Source organism: Lates calcarifer, linkage group LG12 (assembly GCF_001640805.2).
Source record: "Lates calcarifer isolate ASB-BC8 linkage group LG12, TLL_Latcal_v3, whole genome shotgun sequence".
NCBI classification, from domain to species: Eukaryota; Metazoa; Chordata; class Actinopteri; family Centropomidae; genus Lates; species Lates calcarifer.
This window is the reverse complement of record NC_066844.1, coordinates 13,809,919-13,837,599: the sequence shown is the minus strand read 5'-3', so window position 1 is coordinate 13,837,599 and position 27,681 is coordinate 13,809,919. Positions and strand designations below refer to the sequence as shown.

The 27,681-nt window shown below is 41.5% G+C and overlaps 1 protein-coding gene across 1 annotated transcript; it reads right to left on the bottom strand.

Moving 5' to 3' along the window:
- Nucleotides 1–114: 114 nt before the first annotated feature.
- On the bottom strand, nucleotides 115–27,681 carry frmd4ba (FERM domain containing 4Ba). Its single transcript, XM_051074301.1, is given in 24 exon segments — nucleotides 115–1,292; nucleotides 2,925–3,057; nucleotides 3,166–3,439; nucleotides 3,441–3,927; nucleotides 4,037–4,201; nucleotides 4,836–4,971; nucleotides 5,079–5,135; nucleotides 5,246–5,474; nucleotides 5,930–6,046; nucleotides 6,133–6,266; nucleotides 6,371–6,512; nucleotides 8,006–8,144; nucleotides 8,710–8,786; nucleotides 14,248–14,334; nucleotides 14,991–15,048; nucleotides 15,563–15,628; nucleotides 16,367–16,450; nucleotides 20,508–20,530; nucleotides 20,903–20,959; nucleotides 22,077–22,161; nucleotides 22,482–22,574; nucleotides 22,809–22,903; nucleotides 23,077–23,142; nucleotides 27,365–27,681. Coding segments are annotated over 24 exon segments (3,063 nt in total). The 5' UTR covers nucleotides 27,527–27,681; the 3' UTR covers nucleotides 115–1,195.

The following is a 27,681-nucleotide window of genomic DNA, read 5'->3' as shown; positions in this document are numbered from 1 at the left end:
CTGCATTGAGGGGGACTGGACTGTTTTTCCTTTGACTGCATTTCCTGAGAAGCTTCAAAGTCTATAAGGATGTTCTTTCAAGTAAATATAAACTTCAACTCTAAGCGCTAATGATTCAAATGCTGATTTTTTTATTCAAACAAATGCAATTATACAAATGACTAAGAACCAGCTTAACAACAGTTGTTTACTATATATTACATGCTTTTCAAATACATAAAAATGCTCTAAAAAAAAAAAGACAGAACCAGTGTATTTACAATACCAACATTTACATACAGCTTCATTCTCTGAGAGAAATTGGGAGCACCAGTCCATGATTTCCAGCATGGATGAAATAACCATGTTCAAAAAAAGAAAGGAAAAAAAAAAAACACAACAAAACTAAACTCCATTTTCTGTCTTCCTGCAGTGACTGATCAGATGTGGCAGTAATATCAAAGTTGGTGACTCAGGGTAATACTCAAATGGTGTGACAGAAGGATTTGGCTCAATTATTATGTACTGACAGTGAGATGGACTGAATACTCTGTAAATGACAAACAAGAGTACAGGAAGCACAGTGGTACTTTGAAGCAATGCTGTTTGATAAAACTGGATCTGGTGAGCTGTAGAATATTCCAGGAAGTAGCCATCTTTTTGACTCATTCATAATGAGTTCAATCCTTCATTTTGATAATATCTTAATCAATCCTTGTCTGATCCTTCATGGTTACAGTGTTCATACGTGTGGGTAAGTAGTAGAATCGGCATGAGTCATTTTTCTTGATCATTACGGCTCAGTATCATCTCAAGGAGACACACCTATTCCTGGGTTTGTGAAGTAGGCATCTCTACAGAGAAACACTGGAGTAGTTTAGTCCACATTCCTCTTCGGCTATACCACACAGTCCACAGCAGGTCCTGGTATAGTTTCAGTGCACAAGTGCCATCACCACAAACACTCGCAATCCACGCACGTAGACGTTTCCGTGGGGGTTTGTTATGATTTAAATACAAGGATCTGGGTCAGTTTGGCAATTTCATGACAAAAGAAGATAAGAAGACTTCATTTCTTTTGCAAGCTGAATTCCACTTTATGTTCCTTCATTCTTTGGATCCCCTTTACAGAAAAACAGGTAAGTGCAGTCTAAGGCACAATGACAACTTGTCATGGTGAAAAAATTCATACAGCACGATAACAGATAACAGGCAACTACACTATTGTTCCTGGTTTTGAGTCTTCGTGCCAGTAAATCTGGTCTTCTGGGTCCGTGTTAGTGTGCATTTGGCTGCTGACATCTATGTAGGATCTGCAATAAACACACAAGATTGAAACACATTAGACAGGTCAAGAGTTGAACGTAGTTAGTGGCTGGTAAACCATGAGTTTAGAATGAATTAACCCTGGGGCTGCAATAATCCAACTCTACCAAGATCAGGAGCTGAACTCCAAGTAGAAATGTAAAAAAAAAACAACCAAAACACATTAATGTAAGACATAACATATGTTTCAGGCATGTTAATGCTAAACTCAGTTTTAAACCCAGGGTCAAACATTCTCACCCAACAAAACAGCAGATGCACAGGCATTATACACACGCATAGCCTTCAAATGCGACAGTGTTCAGGGGTCACATTTTCCCTCTGCCACACAAGTGCTCTCCCACCACCACAAGACACCCTAGATATACAGCAAAAATCAGAAAGATTCAAATAAGATGATTTGGAGCTTTCTGTCAGTCCCTGCCACGAGTAAAAAAAAGACACATCACCATCACCATGATAACCGTGTGGGATAGTTTTACATTCTCAGCTCTCACCCTTTCTTCTGTGCTGTGACTTTGATTATTGGGGGGAGGGGGTTAATATTCCTGGTCAGTAGCATAGGCAACAGCACCACACCTCTCTAAAGGCCCCGGAGGGCACGCCATCCTATCACAGCTCCGCCACTCAAACTCTGTGGGACATCTGCACATGAGAGGGGGCAAAAGTCAAGGGTGAATGGCAGCACATGGGCAGGGAACCTCTGCATGGGCCAAGAAGAAGGCAAACAGCAGAGGGAAATTAACAAAACAAAAAAACTGAGCAGCAAAGGCACACTGCAGATAAATGTGACCACTGGATGACAATATGCTTGCCAGACATGGAAGCTGGGGCAGGCATGTTTTTTTACAGAAGCCATGCAGTTACCTTATCATACGGACAATCAGTAAAGCATCTCAAAAATGCAAAGTTCACTTCAAAACATCAACAAGCAGACTACGGAGTCACACTGCGGACAAACTCAAAGAAGCAAACGTACAGGCTCTGGCCATTGCTGTTTACTTACTATGAGCTACCTTTAGCAAAGGACACCTTACTGAGCCTGTGCCCTCTGGAAGATTGTGGCTGTGCAGGGCTGGAGGCCACCTGTCTGACCCGACAGCCAGGGGAGTAGGAGGAGGAGGGAAAGGAGGAGGAGGTGGAGGAGGAAGCTGAGGAGGAAGAACTAGCAGGGAAAAAGGCACAGCGCCTCCGGCCATCAGGGCTGTGCCAGGGGCCCTTTAAAAGCTGGGAGGCACCATATCTATAAGAAAGCAGGGGCCAGTGGACAGTTAAGGAGGAGAGGAGAACCATTCTTAAGCTCTGAGGAAGAAGTGACTGCTGGCTGCACAGATCCTGTAATCCTACTGAGCCAAGCTGTCACATTTAATAGATACATGTTGTGGAATCTGGTTTTAATAACTTATGGACAAAGTTAAATAAAAAAGGTAAAACCAGTTACACATTAGTTCCATCTAAGTGTTATGCATAGGAGATAACAAAAACAAACAGAAGCTTATATTTTCTGTAGCCATCCAGTCCAGGTAATTAAACACTAGTGCTTAGCTCTGGGGATAAGGAGGATCAGGGAGTGGCTTATTGGATAAAGAGCTGAGTGGAGGCCAAGTTTTTTTTCTCACCTGCTGTGGGCGGAGTGGCTATAGGGGGCTGTACTGTAAGAGTAGGACGGTGGCGCATGCACAGGCATGTCATATTCCAACATACCACCACTCATGTGGCTGTGCCAGTTTCCAGTGGAGGACACTGAGGACACTGGAGAAAAAAATAGCACAGGTTAATTAATGACCCAGCTACATGTGAAACTAGAGTCAACAACATAATGCACTACAGACTGTGTTATACATGGCATAGTGGTCTGACCTGATGAGTAGGAGATGTTTCTGTTATTGTGGCTGTAGGGTGCAGGCATGGTCTGATAGCCCAGGCTCTGCTGGGAGCCTCTGTCGTAGTCGTAGTTGTATGTGGCCTGTTTGTGTGGAGCGTTGCGCTGGTACCAGCCTCTCAAGTGCTCAGCCACCAAAGCCTTTTGGATGTTCTTGCTGACCTGCTCGTTGCTGCGGGGCACCTGACGGTTCCTGGGTGGCCGCAGCGTGGCGTACGGGTTTTGCGACATGCCATCTATCTCGTCGTTACCGATAGTGGCTGTGCATGTCGTTACTGTGATAAGCTGCTGGGGCGAGGTGGTAGGAGGGATTGACGTTGTAGTGTCCCTCCATCTCGTTGTCGTACATGTAGACTCCGTTGGCGTAAGGCTCTGGGTCTGCGTAGCTAGGAAAGCCTGTAACGTAGTAGGCGGTTGTGGTGGGTCGCGCCCGAGACTGGTAGGCGTAGCAGCGGGTGTCGGGCTGTGCCAGGTTGGGCATGCTGCCTGTGTTGGCGTACATGTCTTTTCTGTGGCGGCCGCGAGCTCTGCGCCTGTGGGTGTGGTTACCGGGACCACTGTACTCCACACTGGACTGGCTTGTGTAGGAGGAGCCGTCATCGAGGACCTCAGTACTATTGCTGCGCCGTGCTGGGGAGAAGGTGAATGTTGGAACAGGAGGTTCAGTCTCTGTCAGGAACTGAGACTGGGACTCCAGGCTCCCGCTACGCTGGCGGAAATGTTGTGGAGCATCCTCTGATCTGCAATTGGAAAATATATGTTTTAACCCACATTTACACCAAAATACGCAAGCACAGTCGACGAAAGAAATATTAAAGAGAAATACACGGTCCATCTTTGAGGCTGTACCTGAGCTGGGTGCTGCTGTAGGCGTTGCGGGTGAGGAGGGGGGTGGGGGGCATGCTCCGGGCATCACGTGGCTGTCTGGAGGCTGGTTTAAACGGGCTGCTCTGGCTTGATAAGGCATCACGGTGACTGTAGTGGAGCGGTTCCTGGACTTGGCCGTAATTTAATCTGGAACACGGATAAGAACAGTATTTTCAGGGCATTCGCCTCCTGAGGGCAGAGTTTTTTTTTGTTTTTTTTTTAAAATCAAGATAAACACCTCTACCCTCATTTTCTTTGCTCTCTAGACTGAAGGGAAAAAAAAACACCTTGCTTGTGCTTAAATGCTGCACTTTAGTCATCACTTACACCTGAATGACTGTAATTTCATAGTCCATTGATCTTTCCTTCCATGCAACAGCAAGCATCGTGGCTGTTTAAAATGAGCTTAGATCTCTGAAGCTGTGGCCAACACATCACCCGTAGCATTCTGTAAACAGCTGTGAAGTAGCTGCCTTTTAAAAGAAGTTTCCAGAGCCACTTTCCTGTTTCCCTTTTCCTCTCAACTTGGAATTGTTGTCTGCTCCTTCACAGGCAGCGACATGTTCTCTTCCATCTATTTTTAAAGCTGGTGCACTTGGGCTGATAAGAGGGAGATTGTTAGGAGAGGCAGGAGAAGGAGGGAGGAGGTGACTGGCAGGAATGTAGCTCTGGATCGGCTCTACAGGTCTGTACTAGCTCTGTGCTTAAGGCCTCGAGTCAGATATTCACTGGAAATTTTAAAAATTAATATGCTCCATTGGTTTCAGCACTAGCTGTATACCTGCTGTCTGCATGCTGGTCATTGGCAGAGGCCCTTCTGTCTTTGTTGTAGTGGATGTCCAGCGTTTCTGCGTGGTGGGGTCTTGGGGAATACTGCACCGATCTGGACCGCTGCCTCTGGGAACCAAGCTCATCATCTGGGAGATAAAGGCAATAACTTGAGTAAAACTAATCTGTAATGAAACAATGGGGGGTGGGGTGGGGGGTGTAAACACATGTACACTGAGCATTATTATACACTCACCATCATCTAGAGTGAGGCTGTCAGATAGAGAACTGAGGTCCGAAGGGTTGATGTCATCTGGCAACAGAAGGGGGAAAATGGTTATTAAGAGATGCTTCCTCTCACAGAAAGTGACAGTTACCCATGTGTTAATGAATTTGTAGTTATTTCTGATGTCTGTTGAATACCTGCTAAGATCAGTGAAGCTCTCTGGGTGGGTTTCTTTCCTTTCTTGATCCTGTAGGCATTGATCTCCCTCTCTATTTCCTCCAGCTTCCTCTTTGCATCCAGAAAGTTGTTCCTCCTCTTCTTCTTCACAGTTTTGCAGAGGTCATCCTCGCTAGCTAACTTGATTGCTGCTTCCACAATCTTCTGCTGCAAGGCAAACATGCTCTCCAAATTCCTCAGCTGTGGGTCCTGTAGGGTAACACACACACACACACACACACACACACACACACACACACACACACACACAGTTAACAGGGAATTTCCCCAAAATACAGCAAGTCCTGTCAGCAGCAGTACTCTGAACAAAGAAACAGACTTCAAACATCTCAGTGTTAAAAGAGACTATATGGAACGTATCTAAAAACATTCAGTTTCAGTGTGCTCATATATTCTTATTCACGTGTATTTTCTCATTCATATTCATTTTCCACATTAACTTGTAGATGGAAACCAGCTGCAACTCACAACAAAGGTCTCATTCAAAACATGCAATGGAAGTCTCAAAACATGTTAAACGCTTAATCCTCATTCTCAAAAGTCAAATTATCTGAATGATCCCCAGGTAAACAAACACTCTTACATTACATAAGAGGCAGAGATGCATCACAACAAAAACACAATGAAACCATAGCTACACTAACCTCATCATAGGGGAAAAGATCATCCAGCTTGAAGGCCGTCCCAACACGGCGACGAACTTGGGGAGCCCTCTCACCTGTAGCCAGGGGATACTCTTTAGGTAATCTGCCTGTAAGCTCCTGCAAGTAAGAACAACCACCAGTCAGCTGAGAGCTCGGACACTTAATACATCATTGTAAAACAACAGAATGAGAAAGACACTCACAGCTTCTCTCATGCAGATCTTTTTCAGTTCCTCCAGTTTCTTTGTCAGTGTGTCTTGAAGGTCCTTCTCTTTCTTTTTTAATTCAGCAATCTTCTCTTTCTTCTGCTCTTCACTGACTTCAGAGTCAGCAGAACCTGGGATAAGCACATGACTGATTAACTGCAAATTATGGCCATAAATCATCATTTGTCAACCTGATGTGGAGTAGGAGCCATTAACTGATTAACTCTCTGCTTACCAGCTGAGATGAGGCTTCCATTGCTGGCCATGATAAGCTGGTCTTTGCTCTCAATGCTAGAAAGTTTGCTAATCCGTGGGGCACAGATCTCTGTGAGGTCCATGGCAATGTCTCCCGAACTCCTGGTTGTGGTCATCTTTGACTGCAGGGGAGAGAAACAGACAGTTAGCAGAAGGAAACAGGGAAGAGAGGAAGGAAAAAGAGTGGTGTAGGGAATGACTGTGAGTATTTCATTTTAATGATAGCGCACTGCAATAGTGGCAGCTCCATTTGCATGCTTGGTACTCCAAGCGCACTGCTCTGTCATCAATCAGTGTGGACTCTATTCCTGGATGAACACTGACACACCATCTGCCTTTGAGGAAGACAGAAGCTGAATAACCTCATTTGACTGCAGCCGCACACGCTCATCCATCTCTACCACAAAATGCACATCACACACTACTAATACTTCATAATAGCCCCGATGCTCAGCAAATATGCCTCATAAACACAAACACATTAAGCACAAGTGTATCTTCAGGGTATTGAGACAAGTTTTTATACTCACACAAGGACCTGAGCTGTGAACACATTGTGCATCTTCATATTTATTCTTATTGGTGCGGCCATAAAATACATGTATCCTTTCAGAGCTAAACACTTCACATTTAATTTTATATGGCACACTGTAGCCAACTTTGAGTTGAGTATATTTCCTCTTAAGCTCCAGATAAGGCAAAAAAATAGGCATAGGAATAGGCAAAAAATAGGTATAGGAATAGCAAGTACTGTGGTTATAATACTGGCTGAATACTGTGTCAGCAGAGAATAAAATCTTTCCTTCAGAGCCATTATAAGCTCTTTTGCATTTTCAATTTGAACTACCTGATCCCTGTTACTTCCAACAGACAACAGCAATTCTATTTCTGTTAAACCAAGGACCTGACCAGGATGGGACCCATTTATATTAAACTTGTAGGCATGTCATATCCCATTGTCAAGCTATTTACACAACTCACAGGCATGAGACACGGATCAGGCAGTGCATCACATGATGAACATGTCATTCTTACACCAGGCTCTGACATTGCACAATAACTTTTTAAACAGAATTTCAGTCCATATTCAAACTGGCTCAGTGTGTTTTAATCTGCCTACAGGTCTACACTTTACACTTTAAATTAATTATGTTTATTTATGGTCCTTTACTTATGTTCCAGTAAATATCAGTTTTTGCTTTTTGCGCTTTTCTTTTTATTATAATTGTCCTTTGGCACCAATATACCAAGACAAATTCCTTGTATGTGCAAACTTACTTGGCAATAAAGTCTGATTCTGATTCGGTTACTTATTCTAAAGCCTGGTGAAAACAGGTCAACACTATATCTCATACTGTTGACCTGTTCTCATGTTGTCATACAAGTTGATCTAATGATAACAGAAGATATCACCCAAAATTAACTTGCAAAGTTTGTCAGTTAACTGACAAAGTGACCACTGAAGAATACAATGAACTATAAGTGGGTCACTGGACACAGAGTAAGCTCTCTATAAAAGGTCAAGCATCAATGTAAAAGGAGTATTAGACAGGCTCTTATGTAATTGAGTTGGCAGGAAATGTGAACAACATAAAACAAGAAAACAGAGACTTACTTTGCTTTGTTTTCTGTCCAGGTAGAACTGGTGCTGACTGATGGCCATCACCCAGATGGTTTTAATCAGAGAGTGGCTGGCATACCATGTGTGAATAACCAGGCCAGTCTGTCCAAAGGTTCGCTTGGTAACTGTTCTTCTGCATATGATAATAAGACAGACACTCAGTACTGCTGATCCAAGAGAAAATTCTGTTCAGTAGCTACATACAAACAACTAAAGAGCTGGTGGTAGATACACAAGGTTTTCATTGAGATTAAAAACATGTTAGGCAAAGATTAGAAAAGAATGCCTATAAAATCTTTATCCAATTTAACTTGTGGATGTCTGTGTAGTAATTTACTGAAGAGGAGACAAGCTGCTACGTCAAACTCATTTTGAAACAGACAGTGGGATTTAATAACAGCTTTGGAGGCTGGAGCTGCCACATTAAAGCTGAGAGAGGAGCGGAGGTCTTATAACATCCTTAGAATAATAAAACAGCCCTTGAACAGTAGGAAAGCACTCATTTAACAGACAGGTTACAGCCATTAACATGCTGTCCTAAATGGGCCACAGGCTGCAGATGCCCTTCACAGTGTGTAAGTTGTAGGATAAGGACATCAGCGGCAAGAGAGCAGTAGCTAAAATGGGAACACTTCAAAAACAGGGAAAGTACCTATTAAGATCAGTTAAGATAAATAAAGAGGTTTGCCTTTTCTGACCTGTGTGGGTCGTTCACTTCCACTGCAAATTTCTTTTCGCGGAAATACAAATTCTCCAACTGCTTCCACTGAAACAACTGCAGAGAGAAAGAAAGAGTTTGGGAGAAAGGCGGAAGGGAGGGGAAGAGAGACATTAAACACTGCTGAGTACGCAAGCTAACATAGGATTATTGATTGAAATGTGGATTTACAGTACATAAACAGAAAAGTCATTTGATACACAAAGGCTGTAAAATACACATTTGTATCAATTTGCCCAGAAGCTAGAAGCTTCCCAAACACAGAGGATCGATCTCACCACAAGACTACACCACAGGCAGGCAAGAATTAAAACAGCTGGCTTCCTTACTGCCACAGCAGCCTGCTTTTAGCACAGTTTTTTTTTTTTTTTTTAAATGGTCAACTTGCAACATTAGCAGAAACAGCATAACAGCTGAAGCCGTGAATGGAGCTCAGAGGGCCAGCCAGTCAGGTGTAAGTTCAGGCTAACACAGGAGCAATTATAATGCTGCTGCAACTGCAGGGAGGGAAATCGTGCCAGGCGTCAGGCCAGCCTCTCATTTCATTCTGCTGTGGAGGAAAACAGAGGCAGAGACCTCTCCGTGTCAGAATGAAACATGTGCTCGACTGACACCACACGCACTAAACAGATCTGGAGCCACTTGCCTGAGAACAACTCCTGCTCTCATTTTGGAAAAAAATAAGACACCGCACAACACTGGGATTGAGATTAATGTGGGAGAAAATTTGTAAAAAACATTTTACTTATTTCAACCTAAATGATGACACTACAAGAGTATATTACATAGCTCGTACTCCAAGTGAGAAACTCTGCCTTGTGAAAGAAATCTGTCACATATGAGGACACTTACTTACATACTAAATAGGCATAATTTATACCCAGCAAACCAACTCCTGCACATTACATATTTTCTTTTACGACAGTGACGCTCACACAGTGACAGAATGCCTTTACCTCTATCACGGAAAGCAGGTACAGCACCACACCAGACAGACTATTTAGAGGTACATGAGAAAAACAAAACATAAAAACCTGCTGAGTATTTAGAACAGCTTGACAGGTAAAAGGTGGACATAATATAAGGGCTTACCGTGAAGGTTTTTTTTTTTTGTTCTTATCAAATCCTTACTGAATTCTCCTGGGTTTGTATTGGAATCCTTTGACTGAGTTTCCCACAGGGCTAGAGCTTCTTTGAACAATACTCTCTCTTGTCTGTTCTCAGGAAGGGAGATAGGTGTTGCAAGAGTTTCAGCTGAGCTGGTCACGCCCCTTTAACCACCCCCCTCCTCTGACATCACAGACACCTCACACCCCTTTCAAGGCTTTGTACTGCTCTGCATTGCTCTCCCTCTCTTTTACACAGCTCACTTCCCCTTTTAGCCAGACCAGATGAGCAGGTTGTACATGACTATTTTGCAGGCCAGGTTTTTCCTTGATTGAAGACATTTCACCTCTGCTCTACTTCCCATCACTCGTAGATAAGCCATCAAACCTACACAGACTTTGAATACTACACTTTCGTCTGTGAAGTTCCCTGCTTTTCATTTTATATACCACACAAAGCACTGTTGTGCCATCACCCCCTCTAGGTAAACATGTTAGGAATCTGTCATTATGGTCTAATCATTAATAGCATGGGCCCATAACCAGGCAGAAAACACTCCATGTATAGAACACAGTAAGTCTGAGAGCACACTTAGCAAGACACCATTCTGATGTACAATTATGGGACAGCAAAAAAGTCATACAAGTGAATCCCTCTCAACTCAACAGGTTTACAGAAGTTAGTAACAACCTCAAGTCGCCATACTTAAATAACTCAGTCAATACTTTATTTCATTTGCAAAGATATTCACCCTTTCAGTGTTGTAAAGAATGAAAGCTTCTGTAATGAGATGAATACAGTGGAGTCTCTTCACACCATACCCTGACAGCACTTTTTTTGTTTTTTTATTTTACTGATATCTGCAAGTATGAATTGTTTTCCTAAGATTGCACAAAGTACTATGACGATGGATGTTACTGGGACTGTGATAAATGCAGATAGAGATCCTGCTGTACTGACTGCATAAATAAGTCAACTTTTTTTACTCTGATTTTATACTACGACAGTTTTCCTAAAATGTAATTTTTAAAAATCGCAATAGATTGCCTGGCTTGTAGCATTGCAAAATATCACAATAAACTGAATTGTAACCCTTGTGTCATGATGTGTATCCTCTCGCCAATACGTAGTCTCAATATTGCTATTGCCCATTAAAACAATGAATTTGAATGTTTGGTTTCTACTAAGAAAATACATAATGGTTAATAATAATAATCATAATGGTTGTGGGTATAGTGGAGCATTATACATGCTGTTCCAGCCAATACTGCACTCCTTATCAGTTACACAGTCCGTCTGCCAGTGAAACAAAGAGCATGGTACTTAATGAACAATGGGAACCAGTCAGCAGGATGCATCCAAAAACCCCATCCCATTGTAGAGGGAAGCCCACAGCAATTCACATCCCCAAGTCATTATCACTTAGCATCATTTACATTGTAACAAAAGAAAACAAAGGTCTAGGCAATAAACACACATTTTCACTCGATCACTCCTATTAGAGAAACTCCACACCTGTTTGCCAGCTCACAGATGAAACTAATAGATGGAGACACTGCCAAAATATGTCAGGGATTTGACACACCTCAAACTCTACAATCACAAGACTGCAAGTAGTCCTCTTAAAGAGGAACCAGTCCAAAAAATCATTCTGTAAACAAGCAAGTTGAAATACTCTGCATTTATGTGAAACACTGACTCAACACTATAACTCTGAGGTAGGAAAAAACAAAAGTAACCATTTTCCTGAAACCACCAGCTTCACAGTACAGTCATGATTTGAGTGAATATACAGAATTTCTCTATCTTCAGTATTTACATCTCCCTTGTTTTTGCCAAATGTCTCATTACAAGCTTGTGGAACTGTGCCAGAAATGCCTGTGGTTTCAGATGGGATCAGGGTGTTCAGAGCCAGCTCACACCCACAACCCAAGGACCCCCAGAGCCATGAGTCTGCTAAAGCATACATGGATGAAAATGTGTCAAAGGCTCTGACTCACACGCCTGTACAGAAAAAGATCTGCCCCACCCTTCACGTAGCACGTCACACACCGGTCCTGGCTGGTTGGCAACACTGTACATTTCCACATCATGACACATAACTTAAAAGTTGTAAGACCCTGACAGCAGGAAGACACCAGAAGGAAACATATTCCATTTTGATTCGTGATAGGTTGAGTTTAATCAAAAGAAAAGTGATTAGGGAAAGCATTTGTTCAGTTTTCATTAAAACTTCTTTGACTTTCCTTTTCCCAAAGAAACTTCACAATCCCTTCGTGTCTTTCATATCATGTCATTATCACCCCGAAGCTGACACTGGTCATCCATAATAAACTGAAGATTTATTTTGGTTCTGCTGGCTCATCATAAATGTGGACCAGCATGTGGTCTTTAAGAGTGTCCCATTACCCACTGGGAGAGAGCCCAAATGAAACAGAGAGAGGAACAGAGTCAGAAAAGTCTCCTGGTTTAATTTAAGGAAGAATTAAGTCTTGACTTGCCATCTGCCTCAGTCCCATTGTATGTCCTGGAAACACTGTTGCAATGATACATTTGTGTTCCTCATACTGAATAGTTTGTAATAACCTTAATCTCTTCCCAAATAAAACATCGTTTTTTTTTTTCTTTTATGTGCAGACTGCTTAATTACGCTGTCACTGTAACAGAGAGATTACAGGGTATTTACTTTACTACATATGGCACCTCTCTTAAACACAGTAGGAAGAGCAGTGTTTCTGGTTTGAGGATATTCAATAGGGAGTGATGAAACTGGCATGCATGCAGGGAAGATAATGCAAGGGTAAGCTATTGGCTACTTTAAACAACATAAACAACAAGCTTAAAAGAATGATTTAGAATATTAAAAAATGCAACCCTCCTCTATACCACTTCTGAATCGAGCCTCCTGCCCCCTACACAGATAACTATTTTGTATTGTTTGATCAATTGTGCTCCCTCCAAGACACACGCACACAAACACACACACACCAGATTAACCTAATGAATGCAGCATGCTGGGAAGGGCTGGGCAGAGGGCAAGGAGGGATGGGCTGGGTTGAATACAGGGGCTGTGAACTAAGACAGGAAGCACTATCAATATTCACCAGATACAGAGGACTCCCTTTGAGGCAATGGAAAGTAGCCATACACTTCCAATTATCAGCTAGAGCAACAAAAAAGGTCATTTAAAAAAGCAACATTTTTCCCCACAACAGGAAACTCTCGTGAGGTTCTCATGTGACAATCCCCTCCTTGTGTGGAGGAGTTGGAGAAGGCAAAGTCTAGTTTTGATGGTCCCTCCCAGCACCCCAACACCCTCATTGCTGTCCCCCAACACCAAACACGCACTCACCCACCCAGGTTGGCAGAGTGCCAACACAAGTCCCAGAGGCCCACAGCTTCCCACAGAGCAGCATAATTACACCTTCCACTAGGAGGGTTAGGGAGAGACAAACTGTGGCTGTGCCCATTAATGCCGCTGTATTCAGTGTAACAGCACATCCCCCACTATGTCAACAGGTTCCTGCCTTATAACAACAGCTATGACGAGTCTAATGAAAGAGACTGGGGAGAAATACCCGGTAGGGAACACCACTATTAAATAACACCTCTCAAACAAAGGGGATGGTAATCACAGACAAAAGTGCACGCTCAAAAATTGTGGAACAGAGCAGTTCATTTTTGTGTATGTCCAGCAATAGGCATATTATGGATTCCCTTCAGACCAGATGAATACCTTGAGATCCACCATTAAGCTAAATACTAGCATCTAACTGCTGAGGTACAAAAACTGATTTGCAAGGAAGGAATTTACTTGTACAGCATACTGCCCCCAGTGATAAGCTTTTCTAATCAAAAACTGCCAGTTACACTGTTGTTTTTCTGAGCCAACACTGGGCCTTACTGTATTTGCTCTTACACCTTCAGCCTTGACTGCACACAGCACATTCTATACTGACACTCTAAAATATTTTCCCCGTCTGTGTTCCTCCTTCTCCTGACAGACATGGGAACCAGGGTCTTAATTACACCTATTTACAGTTTGGATGGATCATTAACCAGCTAACATGAAGCATGGACTAACAACAAGCTGAGATTTCAACTGGCAACTTAAGTATTTCAAGTGCTTAATAAGAAATACGTCCACAAAAAGTTAAAAACAAGTAATTTTAAGAATAACAAGTTTGAGTATTAAATGTCACTTTGTAACAAAACTAAGTTAAGTTTATTTATAAAGCCCACACCCCATGTTAGTCCCAGAGGGCTTCATAACATGTACAGTTTATGAAGTCCTTTGTCCATAGATCTTTGATATGGCTAAGGGAAAAACAAGACACAAACAAACACACAAGAAAACAAAAACTAAGGCAGTTAAGGCAAATACAGCAGCTGTGAAAAGACGTCAACCTACCTTTCTTGGTTTCAGCTTATCCTGCAAATCGAATTGGCCAATGCCTTTGTAGCTGACTCCCAGCCACCACGGTATTCCTTGCTTGTCCTGCATGAAAGCACACACAGACACCACACAATCATCATTAGAGGTAGCTCAGAGGTAGCTTTTTATTACAGGTAGGAATGTTCGGAGGCAAAAAAAAAAAAAAACAGGGGCCTGTTACTAAAGCAATTACCCCATTAGGATCACACCATTAGCAACACAAGAAAAGATCAAATACATTAATGGCCTTAAAATCTCTGCAAGCCTGACTGAGTGATTTTAACACCACTGTTTGATCTCCTCAGACACCTTGATTTAATAGGGTCTGGTAGGGAAAGTTAACAGATGCAAGTAAAAAACAAAGAAAGTAAGAGGAATCATTTCATCATGCTAAACATGTGCAATGATGATTAAGTGGATCCATGACTTCGGTTTGAATGATTTAAGGTTTAATTTCAGACTGAGCCAGTCATAGTCTCTTATCCCACCCAAGCAGACTGAGGATAGGTCTGTGTGTTCTAACAGTAACACAAGTGTGGCTGCTTTAGCTGCAGGACAGATTTTTCACAGGAAATGGTCTCATTATGCAAGCATCAAACAAAATGTTATAAAATTAAGTGAATAAGTGCTAGATTGATGTGTTAGATTAGGTGCAGAAAAAGAAATGAAAAGCTTCTTGAAAGGTTAAGCTACTGTATGACTCAGGGCACCACTTTTACCTTCACTGGGTAATAATGGACTCCATATGTCGGCAAGGACTCCACCAGGGCCAAATACCTTAAGAGGAAGAGGAACAGGTTAACAGGAATTCAGCCACTTATACTTCATCACTGTCAACTGGTGGCTGTTGTACAACAGACAGAGTGGGATTTAAGCTACAGTCATTGAGAAGCCACAGTCATTTGCAGTGGCAAGCTGATCGATTTGTTTCAGGGCCGTGACAGAGGGAGGGAGAGTCCATTGATCAATTCAAGGGCACAAATCATCAGAGCGTAAATGACCCAGGGTTGCTCTGAGTTACAGTCACAGGAAAAAACCCAGTGGAGGACTGACATCCTCTCAAGGCTGGCTGGCTGCCTACACTAAGAGCACCTCCTCTAATTAATGACACATTCTGGCATGGTGACAGCCACCTCCTTTAACAACAGCCAACCACAGTGCAAACCCATGAGGTCAAAGAGGGAGATCTGATGTTGAACTGTGGAATCACAGACAGTAGTGCATAAGGGACAGTTCATTTTGAAAACTAATTTTAAAAACCATAGATACTGTATTTATTTTCATAACTTACTGCACAATGGCTTGTCCCCTGGTCAGTCCCTTCAGTTTCTTGTAGTGTTCAATCACTTTGTCCTCACTGCAAATGGATAGATAAAACATTTAATGAATAATCCATCAAGTGTTACACATTCCAGCCACAGAGGGATTGTTGTGAGAGGGCCCTCTCTTTGACACACATTCTGCCTGCTCATGCAGAAAATGCAGTCTGGCCTACTGGCCTGCTGATGGCTCTCATCCTCTTCTCCTGCAAATGCATCTGATTTGCTTCCCACTGTAATCATCCCTTTTAATAGCATAGTGAGACTGCAAACTCACTGCGGCTTAACAGACAGAGACAGACAGAAAGAGACAGATGTGCATGTGTGCTCACCCATGCACCATAACACTATAACTTTAATTTGGATATTTAACTCCGAAGCAACCTCAGATGATCATTAAACCAAAAGACGGGTGGGGGGGTAGGCATTGGAGCACAAACAGCAGTGTGGAGTGAAGAGATAGACAGCAGTCCTTCAGACAGTCAGTGGCTGTCAGCACCTCTCTTTGCTCTCTCTGGCTTATTGGGTAAACATAATTAACAAAAGCCAGGCATTAATTAGTCACCTCATCAGAGTCAAAACTGTCTGCTGAGTATCAGGGAGGTTGGAATTCACCTTACTGCACAAAACTGCTCTTCTAGGGAAACTGTTTTCTAAGCATATATTGTGAAGGAGGGACTATGATATTGGTTTATCTGTAAGGTTGTGTGATCCCCAAAAACTAACCCCCATGCAATTTGTGGTTTTCAGAGACTTCAAGAGGTCAGATATCTTACCAGTAATTGAGAGATGGGTGTTCCCTTAAAACTCTGGTGGGCAGAACCGGAAGTTCCTTCAGGTCTGATTTGGCAGTCTCAGCACTGAAAAAAATCATATACAAACTTATAGAACAGCAAATGTATTAATTCACAACAACAGAGTGCTTTGTAGAGTATCCATCTCCCTTTAAGGGGCAAAAAGATTCTGCAATGCATCAAAATTACACTGCTGACTGATGAGAGACATGTTATTACCACCAGCTCTCCTACACATGACACGAGAATCTCTGTATTCAGAAAACTAAAGTATCCTGTTATGAACTTAAAATGGATGTCCTATACCAGCATGTGGACCATAAGGAAAGTAAGCGTAAATATTTACACAAGAACCTCAATCCCAAATCTAAAAATGTGTAGAGAACTTTTCCCCATGTGTTTGTTCTTTCACAGTGTGGTTTGAATTTCTATCTTAAGGCATGGCAGCAATAATTCATGTTTGCAAACCTTTAGAAAAGGTGCAGTGTCAGGATATTGTTTTCATCTTTCTTATCTATAAAGAGAAGTACTGCTTGCCAAGACTAAACTTGAACTCCACTCATGTCTTGCCAGACTTCATTTATAAAAGCACATGCAGCCCCTTTAAGTTACAGGGAGTCTTTTAAGGAGTTTGGCAAAAAAATCTTTTAAAAAAATATCAAAGCCACTTCATGCAGGTTCTCTACAGTGCTGCACCTCACAGTTATTCTATGCACTATTTATTAATTGTAATAGATTTCAGTTCAGCCAAGGATTACACCGTGACAGATGCAGTGGGTACAGTTCTCACCCATATGGTCAAACTGCCAAAAATGTTAAGCACAGGCTTCATGTGTCATAATAAACACAGCAACTCTCCATGTTATCTGTACAGACAAATTGTTGTGTTTGTCACTGTCAAGGTCTATGATAGTGAACTATGAGTCACTCTAACATCATGTAGGAGGGAGCACTGGGTCTACAGTTTCTGCTGGACAAAAAGGGCTCTGGGTTGGTGGGACAGTCCACTGGAGACCTGAACAAAAGCCATTCACAAGCACTTGGCAGCCTCTGCCTGTGTTGAAAAGTATTGTACAAGCCCCTGCACTATTAGAAAATAGTCAGTGGCCTCTCAGACAGAACTCAGATGTGTAGGTCAAACCATATGTAGTATAAACTATTAGAACATCCTCAACCATTGTACCAGCCATGTCTTTAACAATTACCTCAACATGAGAAAATAACGTAGTGGCTGATTTTAGGTCAGAAGTCATTTGCCCTTAACTTGACTTTTATGAATGTCAATTTAACTCTAATGGAATTTAACAGCCACTAACATGGCAGGACAAAAACATTATAATCCAGTTATGTGCACCAGCTTACTAAACAAAAACAAAGGTGAGCCACTGCAAGGGCAGAGGCACTTGAATCACTCTTCCCTGTAGCTACCACTCCTAGGTTGACTGGGTTTTGCTGCCACGGCACCTTGCTGTGTGTTTGATGGCATACATTTTATGGGGAGCTGGGGCCTGGCGTTGTCGGGGTGATCTACTCCACAGCCGTGCTGCCCTGTCAGCAATCTGGAATTCATTACTACGTCTGTTATCTTCCTGCAGCCTGCAGCGCGGGGGCAATTCCTACACCCAGTACAGCCCTGCCCAGTGCAGCCTACTCAGTGTGGGAGAGATAATACTCATGTGTCAGCTATTCCACAGGGCTGAGACGTGGTGACTGTGGAGGGAGCACAATGAGAGAGCCTGTTGCTGTGAATGAACCACTAACTAGAGGCTACACCTGCAAATAGAACTGAGGACTAAAACTGTCTGGGTGTAATACTGATTCATGTGGGTACAATTAGAATGCAACTGACATTGTGTTAATCAAAGTTAATTTAAAATTACTAGCTCTTAATATATAGTGGCCCAGACAAATGTCTGAAGCTCACTGCCAGAGCTGATTACAATTGTACAAGAAAAAAATCCCCCTCAGTTACTCTTAAAACTGTTTGCAATAATTAAAGACATCAATCAATTCAGTGATTTCCAACGTTTTCCACAGGGCCTTTCATCATCCTCCAGAGAACATTAGTAACACTCAGCTGTGGGTTATACCTGCAGGTGGTGCAAGCAACAGCAATAATGTGTGAATCAGTGTAGTAAGAACAAGATGCAATGTAATATTAACATAGGAAAGGGAATTCAGATACGCTACAAGTACAATGTGAAACCTGATGGTGCATTAATTCAATGCACAGCAGGGGGTTGGCCGACACCGCTACAATAACATGACTGCAGTGAGTCCTCCTGACGCCAAGTTGTCTACCATTGGACAGTGGGCCTGGCTCATCCTTCTTAAGGAGGAGGAGGTCTCCCTAACTCCTCAACAGCTAATCTCACTGCTCCAGGGCCCTTTGCTGATACAGTGTAGAGGAGACACATTTATATTATATGCTTTATGAGTGGATTTACTGGGCCTGTTCTCTCAAAGAAGTGGAAATAAAAGGACTCATCACTGACAGGGATGAGAAATACTGCCACAGAACAGCGGGGGATGCACCAGCACAGTGTTAGATATTGGAGCCAGAGTTGTGCTAAAGAGAGCAAAGTTTGAGGATAACACCTTTATTTTGCCATTTTCTACACATTCTTTCAAAGAAGGAAACAAATATTCCTATAACTGTTGTCAACTGACAGGAAACAAAAGTGTCAGTGTCTCACAACCTCATAGAAACCATAATCAGCATAAGCATTGAAAAATAGTCTCTGTGCAAATAAGAAAAAGACAGCGTGATTTGGACACAGTCCCATTCTCCCTGATTCTACCAGATTTGTTGGCAGGTTGTCTTTTATTGTGCTTTCAGAGTCAGGACAAAGAACAGCCCATCCCCACACCTACATGTACTGAAAGTTCAAACGACACACTACACCCCAAGAATAAAGTAGTTTTAAATCAAAACACTAAGGCATTAATCTGAACTAAATCTGTGATAAACAGTAATTAACATTTATCAGGTCAATCATGTTCCTAAATAGCAGTGCAGTTAAAGAGCACAAGCAGATGCAGCCAAGTTTTGTTTTACTTTTTTTGCAAGAGAACAAAGGAAGGGGTCAAACTGCATTTTCAGCATTGCATAAATCATTCAAACCATACACGTGCAATTCCTTACAGAGCAGAAGTCTTTGTGTTCACATAATGGACAGAGAGAGGCCTTTAGAGGCAAAGCACTAGGACAACACACAGGTTGTGCTGCCTCAACCTGATCAGCCACTCACTCAGGCAGAGTAAAGGCAGCCAGTGCCCTTCACTCCTATGGCTGGCAAAAAAAACAACATACCTTATCTGCAGGTCACGCCTCTGAGAGCAAGGCCCACTATGAAAACATTATCTCAACCAGTGAAGAGGTTATGGAGGTTTAGTACAGAATCTTCCACCACTGTCAATGACCGAAGCACGTACATTATGTCCATGTATTTGTACAAGTGCCACTGTTTTTGTCAACTGATGGGGAGATGATGCAATCACAACATGTGTGAAAGAAGTGCCTTTGTATAGTTTCGCTGAAACTGTAAACATGTTACATCTGCCTGTCCACCCTTATCAGGCAACTTGTGTGACAAAAGAACAAGTGTTCTGATTTTAAAGGAAACCTTTGGACCGTGTGGGTGGCAGCAAGCCAGCAGAGGTACAGCTCAATATCACAAGAGCAAAATCAAGGAAATTATTACCCAAGGGAAATCCAGTGTGAAATATAATCAGGGCTTGTCAAGTTAAGCATTAACTAGCAATACACAGCTATCATTTATGCACTGAGCCCTGACCAAACAGCTTGACAAATCAAACCATTCTTCCTTGTACACCGACATACACTTCATGTATTGTGCAAAGTGTACATTCAACTGCAGAATCTAGATCAATTAGATCTAGATCAAGTTCATAAATGTATACCAATAGAGCAAAAATATCAAAATATCATGGTAAATTTAACTTTTTAAATGAAGAAAAAGTAGTAGTATTTTGATTATTCCCCAATTCTACTGTACAGCTCACTAAAAGAGAGTTAACTTGTTACAAAGACCTTTTAGGTAGAACTTTCAGTATTTCTTTCATTAAGGGCTTTTACGTTATAGTATTCATGACTTCTTACCTGCTGTAGTCTCCTTTGGCCTCCTTAAAAAGGGAAAATAATGCAGTTAGTATGTGCATTATAAGAAAATACAACACTGAATTGACCAGCGTGCTAATGTTAGCCACCTGCACAATCGCACAAAGGTAACGTTCCACGACTGAATGACAACACGTTTAATTTGACTGTATCTATTTTTTTCTAAGGTCACGATAATAAACGCTGCCATGAAGCACAAGCTCGTTTTAGAGGGCAATTCTGTTATAAAAAGGTCAGTTTCTTTAACAATAGCTCCGTCCAAAGCAAACCTCAAGAGACAACTGTTTTCAAATGCTGAGTGCCCCGAGCGTCTTCATTCACATTTGGGTGAGTGACAAAATCTCAGTCTGGGAAGCCTGCGCCAAACTCTTTCTTACCTGCAATGCGAATGCGGCTAACTTGAAAACATTCCCACTCTCGACTTCGATGGTCTCCTGTTGTAAAAAATGGTCAAATTAGCATGTTTTTTAAAAGAAACATTCACACACAAAGTGCAGTCTGTCCGAAACACTTGACTTGAGAAAAAATCTTCCCGTACCGTACCTCGGTCCCACCGTTACCGACTGAACCACTGCCGGTGAGACAATACGCTGTTTAAAACTGTTTAAGAAGTGTCTCTGACACTGTTTTTCAGCCCCTAAGGTATCGTGACATTTTTTTATTGACGACAAAACACAGAATGGTGCGCAGTAAGCCTAGCTGAAGGTCCTGTTTGAGGTTAGAGCCCCCATCGATAAAGTGGTACGGTCCGAAAGCAGGTTCAACAGTCTCCGTCTCCCATGGTGACCAGTCTGCTCTCCCCGCGAAAAAAACTGCAGTGCAACGTTTGATCACAGGCTGCATTCACGTTTTCCTCATACTCGTTTATCAACCGCCTATTTAATTTATACCCGTACCTAATATACACACAAAACATAAATGTTAGCATGTGACTGTAATTATTTTACTAAGTTGTTTATAAGGTCTAAAGTTTGAATGGTCAACAATAAAACAGGACCTGCATGACACTGAGTCATTAACTTTGCGTTATGCGCAAGAATTTCCAACAGCACTTGAATGCAGCATTATGGATAACCGCTTGAGAGTGAGATCTTGAGGAGTTTAACATGTAACTGTTGTACGTACATATTGTCCGAAATTCAGAGACACGTATTAGCTCAATTAATAGGATATGATGAATAAAGAGTTAGAAATGCTATGTATGCACAGCAATTCTGTTTCAAGAAGTCATGAACTGTACTGAACTATAGGCTTTAGGAAAAAATATACTTATGCTATGTTCTCAAATAATGGTATTTATATTAAGCAAAGACTGTATGAAATTAACGTATTGATCATGTGACCATCTGGACATCTACCATCAGCTGAATGAAATGTTGCCCATGGTACTAACAAACAAAAATAATAGTTGGGTTAGGACATCTTGTCATAAGGCAATCAATGACTGTGTGCTATAACCTTAAACTAGAGGACATGCCAAATTTGGTCACTAGATACGAAAAGAAATATATGATACATGCTTTCAGAAAATAAATGCTTAAAAACACTTACATTAAACACCAAAGATTTTGCATTCAGGAAGAACAGCTCCACTGTTGTGTTCTCTTTCAAGAAGGTGATTCTCTCAATATAAAACCTGTGAAGAGTTTATAAGCAATGTTCACTTGAAATGGAATGTCAGTGCAGATGTAATTCAGCATTATTTGCAGACTTTGTCCTAAGCGATGTATTATAGTATGGCAGTCACTTGGCAGGAATTAAACTATGCTCCATCACTGCCACCTGCTGGCTTGGATAAGTCTTGCAGGCCATGAAGCTCTCATTGGACCAACATGCCTCTGTCATTCACTACTCTTACATGTAAAACACTGATATTTTTAATAGTATGGGCTGATGTGCCTGAGAAGGCACACCAGTATTCCACATCTGGCAAGCTTTCGTAGCGAGAGCACTCACCTCACAAGGAACTTGAGTTCCAAAGGCCCTGAAGTCTTGGAGAAATCATGATCAAGGACTTTACGATCCAGCTGGAGCCAGTTATTCTGGCCACTGAGCAGGAATAGAAGAATAAATCATATGTTGGAATACTGCTATCTTAATTTTCTGTCTTCTTTTCTTTCCTCTCTTAAAGCATTTCTCTCACTCTGCAAACAAGGATTGGTTATAAATCAACTAATCACTTTCATTAAATTAAAACATAATAAAATAGCACAGCCACACTAAAGAGGACATATCACTTTTTTTTGTCTCTTTTATATCACTTAAATTAGGAAGTGTACTTACGTGTCATCTATGAAGCACAATCCAAAATATTCTTTCTCCTTCAGGTTAAAATGTGAGGCCACCAGATCTAACAGCTCTCGAGACAACAGCTTGGGCTAGAGAGTTTGGATAAAAACATAGCGGTTGAGTTTAGATCTTTTTTTACAGTAATGTGCTTGAAACACCATAAAAAATTTCAGACGGAACAAAACAAGTTTACACATGACAAAATCCCATTACTGGTCCACAAAACATCTCACTGAGAAACCAACTGAAACACACACATTACCTGCACCAACAGCTCAAGGTTTCTGCCATCGAGGAGGAGAACCTGGCAAAGACGACCTTCGGTCATCTAGAGGAAAAAAAAAAAAAAAAGACCACATGAGATTTGCAAGAGTCAACACACACTGTCTCAACCTCCATCTGTACCTCTGCACATACCGCCATCCTTTTAGCCAAAGGATGTAATGACTGCATTTTATTTGGTAGAGGAACAGTGACTTATCTCAATGTCATGTTTGTCTTGAATGATGAGGAGAGCCACCAGGCAAGTATCCGTATGGGACCCATGTTCCAAGAGATCAAAGTCAACGCAAGAGCATTGTCTTTATTTTGTGTGAAAAAACAGTGCAGCAGAGATATTTCAGCCATAATTCAGCTTTTTATAAGTGCACTATAAATTGTAAACAACGAGTCACGAGGTTCTTTTGTCATTAGGTCCCATATACACCATTGTCTTTTTCCCCTGCACACTGTATCCTTCCTCTGTAACAACATTGGTCTAATAAAAAAAACCCTGAAATGTCATCATCCCACATTTTCCTCTGCTGCAAAGCAACCAAACTAAAAGACAATGAAGTCGTGCTGCATAGTTTAATTGAATTTCCACTCCATTGTTTAAGATGAATAGTTTTTAGAATCAGTCTATTGCAGTCAGCAGAACTGCCTTTCATACAGGACAAGGTAGAAATATTATTGTTTAGTGATGAATTATATTTAGGTCATACTTCGGTGTGTTAAGCTGTTGCCAACATTCAGGCTCATATTCTGATATTTTAAAACCTGTTCAATTCCTTGGACAAATTCTGATAACACTGTGCTTAAATAATCAATTAACGTAACAATAGGTAACTTTTGTTTTAACTTATTATGAAGTAATTATTGACTGCACAGTGAAATGGCCATAGAATAATGACACCATCAGCATTTAGATTGGTTCCCTATGAGCTACCCTTTCACTATGCAATTCTGGCTGCCACTCAATGTGAACATTTGAAAAAAAAAAAAAAAAAAGTTCAGTTGAAGAGTCTGCCACTGTCAGCAACCAAAAGGCCATTTTTGTTTTCCCCAGGTAGCAGAAATAATGGTTGGTGGAACAACCACAGAACTCTACCTGGCAAAAGAAAAAGAGTCCTGTTTTCAGAGGATGCAAAGAGGGAAACAGAGGGAGTGACAGAAACTGAAGTGAAACAGGAGTGAACTTCAGGCAATTATTTGATGGAGAAAGTCATGTTTGGACTGGGGCAGAAATTCAGCCCTTAATACAACTGGGTGTTTTACTCTGCCTTTATCACAGTATTGACACCAAGTTTCTAGTTCAAATTGGGATTTTTCCAGTTGTTTCTTGCTTTGCTAGGCTGATAGCGGCAGCCATGTTGATACCGCTAGCAGCCAGAAACAGACAAATGATTCATTGTCTGTTTGATAATATAAACAAGTAACACATTTCCTGGCAGTGACTTTTCTAAAATGAGCAGCGATGAAACCTCTGCAGCGCCAACATAAATGCCATTTGGAAACGCCAGAGGAGAAAGTTGTCTATTGCTACTTTAATTAAAGCCACTGCATGAAATTAAAAAAATCCTGACTTTGCTGCCCACCAGTGGAGGCATCAAATAATAATATGCCTTTTAGTGATTGGGAGTATGGTACAAAATCAGAAAAAGAAACCTCCTCATGCAATAAGAAAACTGCTTTTCTTATTCATCCTTCTGTAAACCCACATTGTTCAGATTATAGCATTACCATCAACATCCTACTACTGTTGATCTCAGAAACACTATCTCATTGCCAAAAGTTTGTGTTAGTGTATTGATGCCGCTTTCTGTCCAGGAATGCGCCTTTTATTTCTCTGACTTCAATGAAAAACATGTGGCATCCAACTGCTTGGCCTCTGCGGTGGAAAGTGAGGGTCATGTTGACGTCCAGTGTGACCGCAGGGGCGGGAAGACACTTTCTGGCATGGTGTTAAACTTCAGTCTACCAGGACACACTGTTCTCGGCACCACAACAGAGCTGTCATTTCACTTTTAGACTGTACAAGCTGCTTTTCCACTTTGTTGTTTTTCAACGCCCTGAACCTCAGTGAGATTTACAGTTCTGTGGGCAGAGTGTGCTGCTCAACAAAGGGCTTCATCTGCAGTCACACTAACTTGGTCATATGCTAACTTTTTGTTTTCAGATTTCAACGACATACCCACTCCTTCTACTCTATGTCCAAGTTTGATGTGAGCTGCACGGCAGGAATTTTTTGATTTGATTTGATTTTATAGGAAAAATTATCGTGGCTGTTCAATCAGGGATTAATCACTATAGTAATCCTTTCATGAATTGTTGTAGCTATCCAGACCACAATCCTTCCAAGAGCCTATATATCAATGCTGCATTGTTGTTAGCCAGTGACATCAAAACAGGGAGAAACTGACAAAGGCCTTTAGTTAACAGTCTGATTTCAAGCTCACAAACAGCCATTGAATTTTAGATTCACCTTCAAAATCAATGCACGTGACTCAGAATCCCTTTTCTCTTTTTTCTCCCCATGTCACTTTCTAAAGAGTTCATAAAACGTTGAACGTATAGTTAAAACACTCAGCATCAAACGACATATCCTTATCCTAAACTACTCTAGTATATTCACAAAAACATTGCCTTTTTGGTTTTAAACACAAATTTATGCTGACAGAAACTGCTCTCAGTTTAACTGAGGAAAGCTTCAAAACAAGGTCTTCAATGATAAAAAAGAGAGGTCAAAGCTGTGTCAGGGAGGTCACCGATCCCCCCCGCCCCACCCGCAACCCTGTCATTATGGGCAGGGAGCCCAGAGGTGCTCTCTTCACACGACCTTCAGCCACTGACCTGCTTAGGGCTGGGCCCACCCTGCAGCTTTGATCAGGTCTACAACCTACCACCTCACCCTAGGTAACCACAAATTAGGCTGTGTAGAAATACAGATACACAGTGGTGGGAGGTAACAAATTACATTTACCTAAATGCTGTACTTTTTTGATGTACATTACTTGGGTATTTCCATCTGATGCTACTTTACACTTACACTACCCTCCCACATGTCAGACATAAATATTGCACTTGTTCCATCACATGAATTTAAAAGATATTATTACTGGTTGTTTTTCAGATTAAGATTTGTAGTTTAAAAAATTATGATCAGTTTGTAAAATATTCTGTGTTGTTATTGTTTGATCAGCTCCATCCCAACCACTGCTTGCTTTCCACTACTGGAGACAGCTCCTGGTGAGTAAGGGAATGAAGTTTGATGCTGCTCTTGCAACATTCTCTCTAGTGAACAGCTTTTAAGGCTAACATCAGCTATGTAGAAATAGTCAAAAGTACAAATAGTTCTTTTAATTATAAATGCTACTTTCAGTAAATGTTGTTGCTAATACCTCTGTACTTTTACTTGGGTAAAGATAGGATATTCCCTCCTTTTTATAGAGTGCTATGCTTCCACATAAGTAAATGTTGTGAATACTTTTTTTCTGAGCTTTCTGGTATGTCAGTTAAAAATTAAAGGGACCTGATACCTGTTTTAGTCTGAGAACTCTTTAAAAAATTAAACAAGAAACTAAGTAGGTTGTTTCAAGAGCATCAGGTGCTGTTAACGCTTTCAAAAGGTATGATTTTTGTGTTGGCTTACATGAGTCAGAATACTATGACCTGAAACTGAGGGTAGATTACTTTACTCATTGGAGAACTGGTGAGAAAATATCCTGAAACAGTACTAAATGCCAGCTGACTCAAAATACATTTTCACGTGGCACTATGCTGGGAAACAGTTTAAAAAAAAACAAACAGATCTGATCACTTTGAGGTCTACACAGAGAGCATGTGAAAAGGATGTGTTCACCAAACAGACAGCGCTCAGGTGTTCCAGCAACAATGCATTTCAAAGACTACTTTGAAAGTTCTCCTCTTCAGCCAGACAGTGAGATCAAACGGCTGGTCATGCTGCTTTCTAATGACTGCCATATGTGCTGGGAGAGAGACCCTTGTTAAAAAACAGACTTTGTGACTCACCAAGAGGCAGCCTGCGCCTCCTCACAGTCACACAAATAAACACAAGCATACACTAATGAGCCAAGTGAGAAAAAGTACTGACTCATTTCACTTGGAGGAAAGTTGAAGCGAGATTGTAGATAATCTAAACCATAAAAATTAAATCAAAGAAATCCATCTGGCAACGAGTAATTAATCACAGATGTAGTCAAGAAAGCAATCAGTAAAACTCCTTTTTAATTAAATCATTTATGCTCTCAGTGCTCAAGGAACGACCATACCTGGTAGCATTTTCCAATCCTGAACCAGGCCTCCAGAAAGCGTCTGCATGGCATCAGCCCACGGTTATACCACCTCCTCAGGGTCTGATGCGCCAGGCTCCAGACAAGCTGGCTGCCTGATGCCACCAGGTCTTCCATTCCACGTATGATGCGCACAGCCATCGCTGTCAGTGCCTTTTCTACCTCTACTGATGATACCTCACAGATTCAGAACCAGGAAGAGATGATCTGCACACGACTTTGTTTTGCTTCAGAGCAACAAGCTGAAAGGAGCATCTACACTCCAGCACACACACACACACACACACACACTGTCT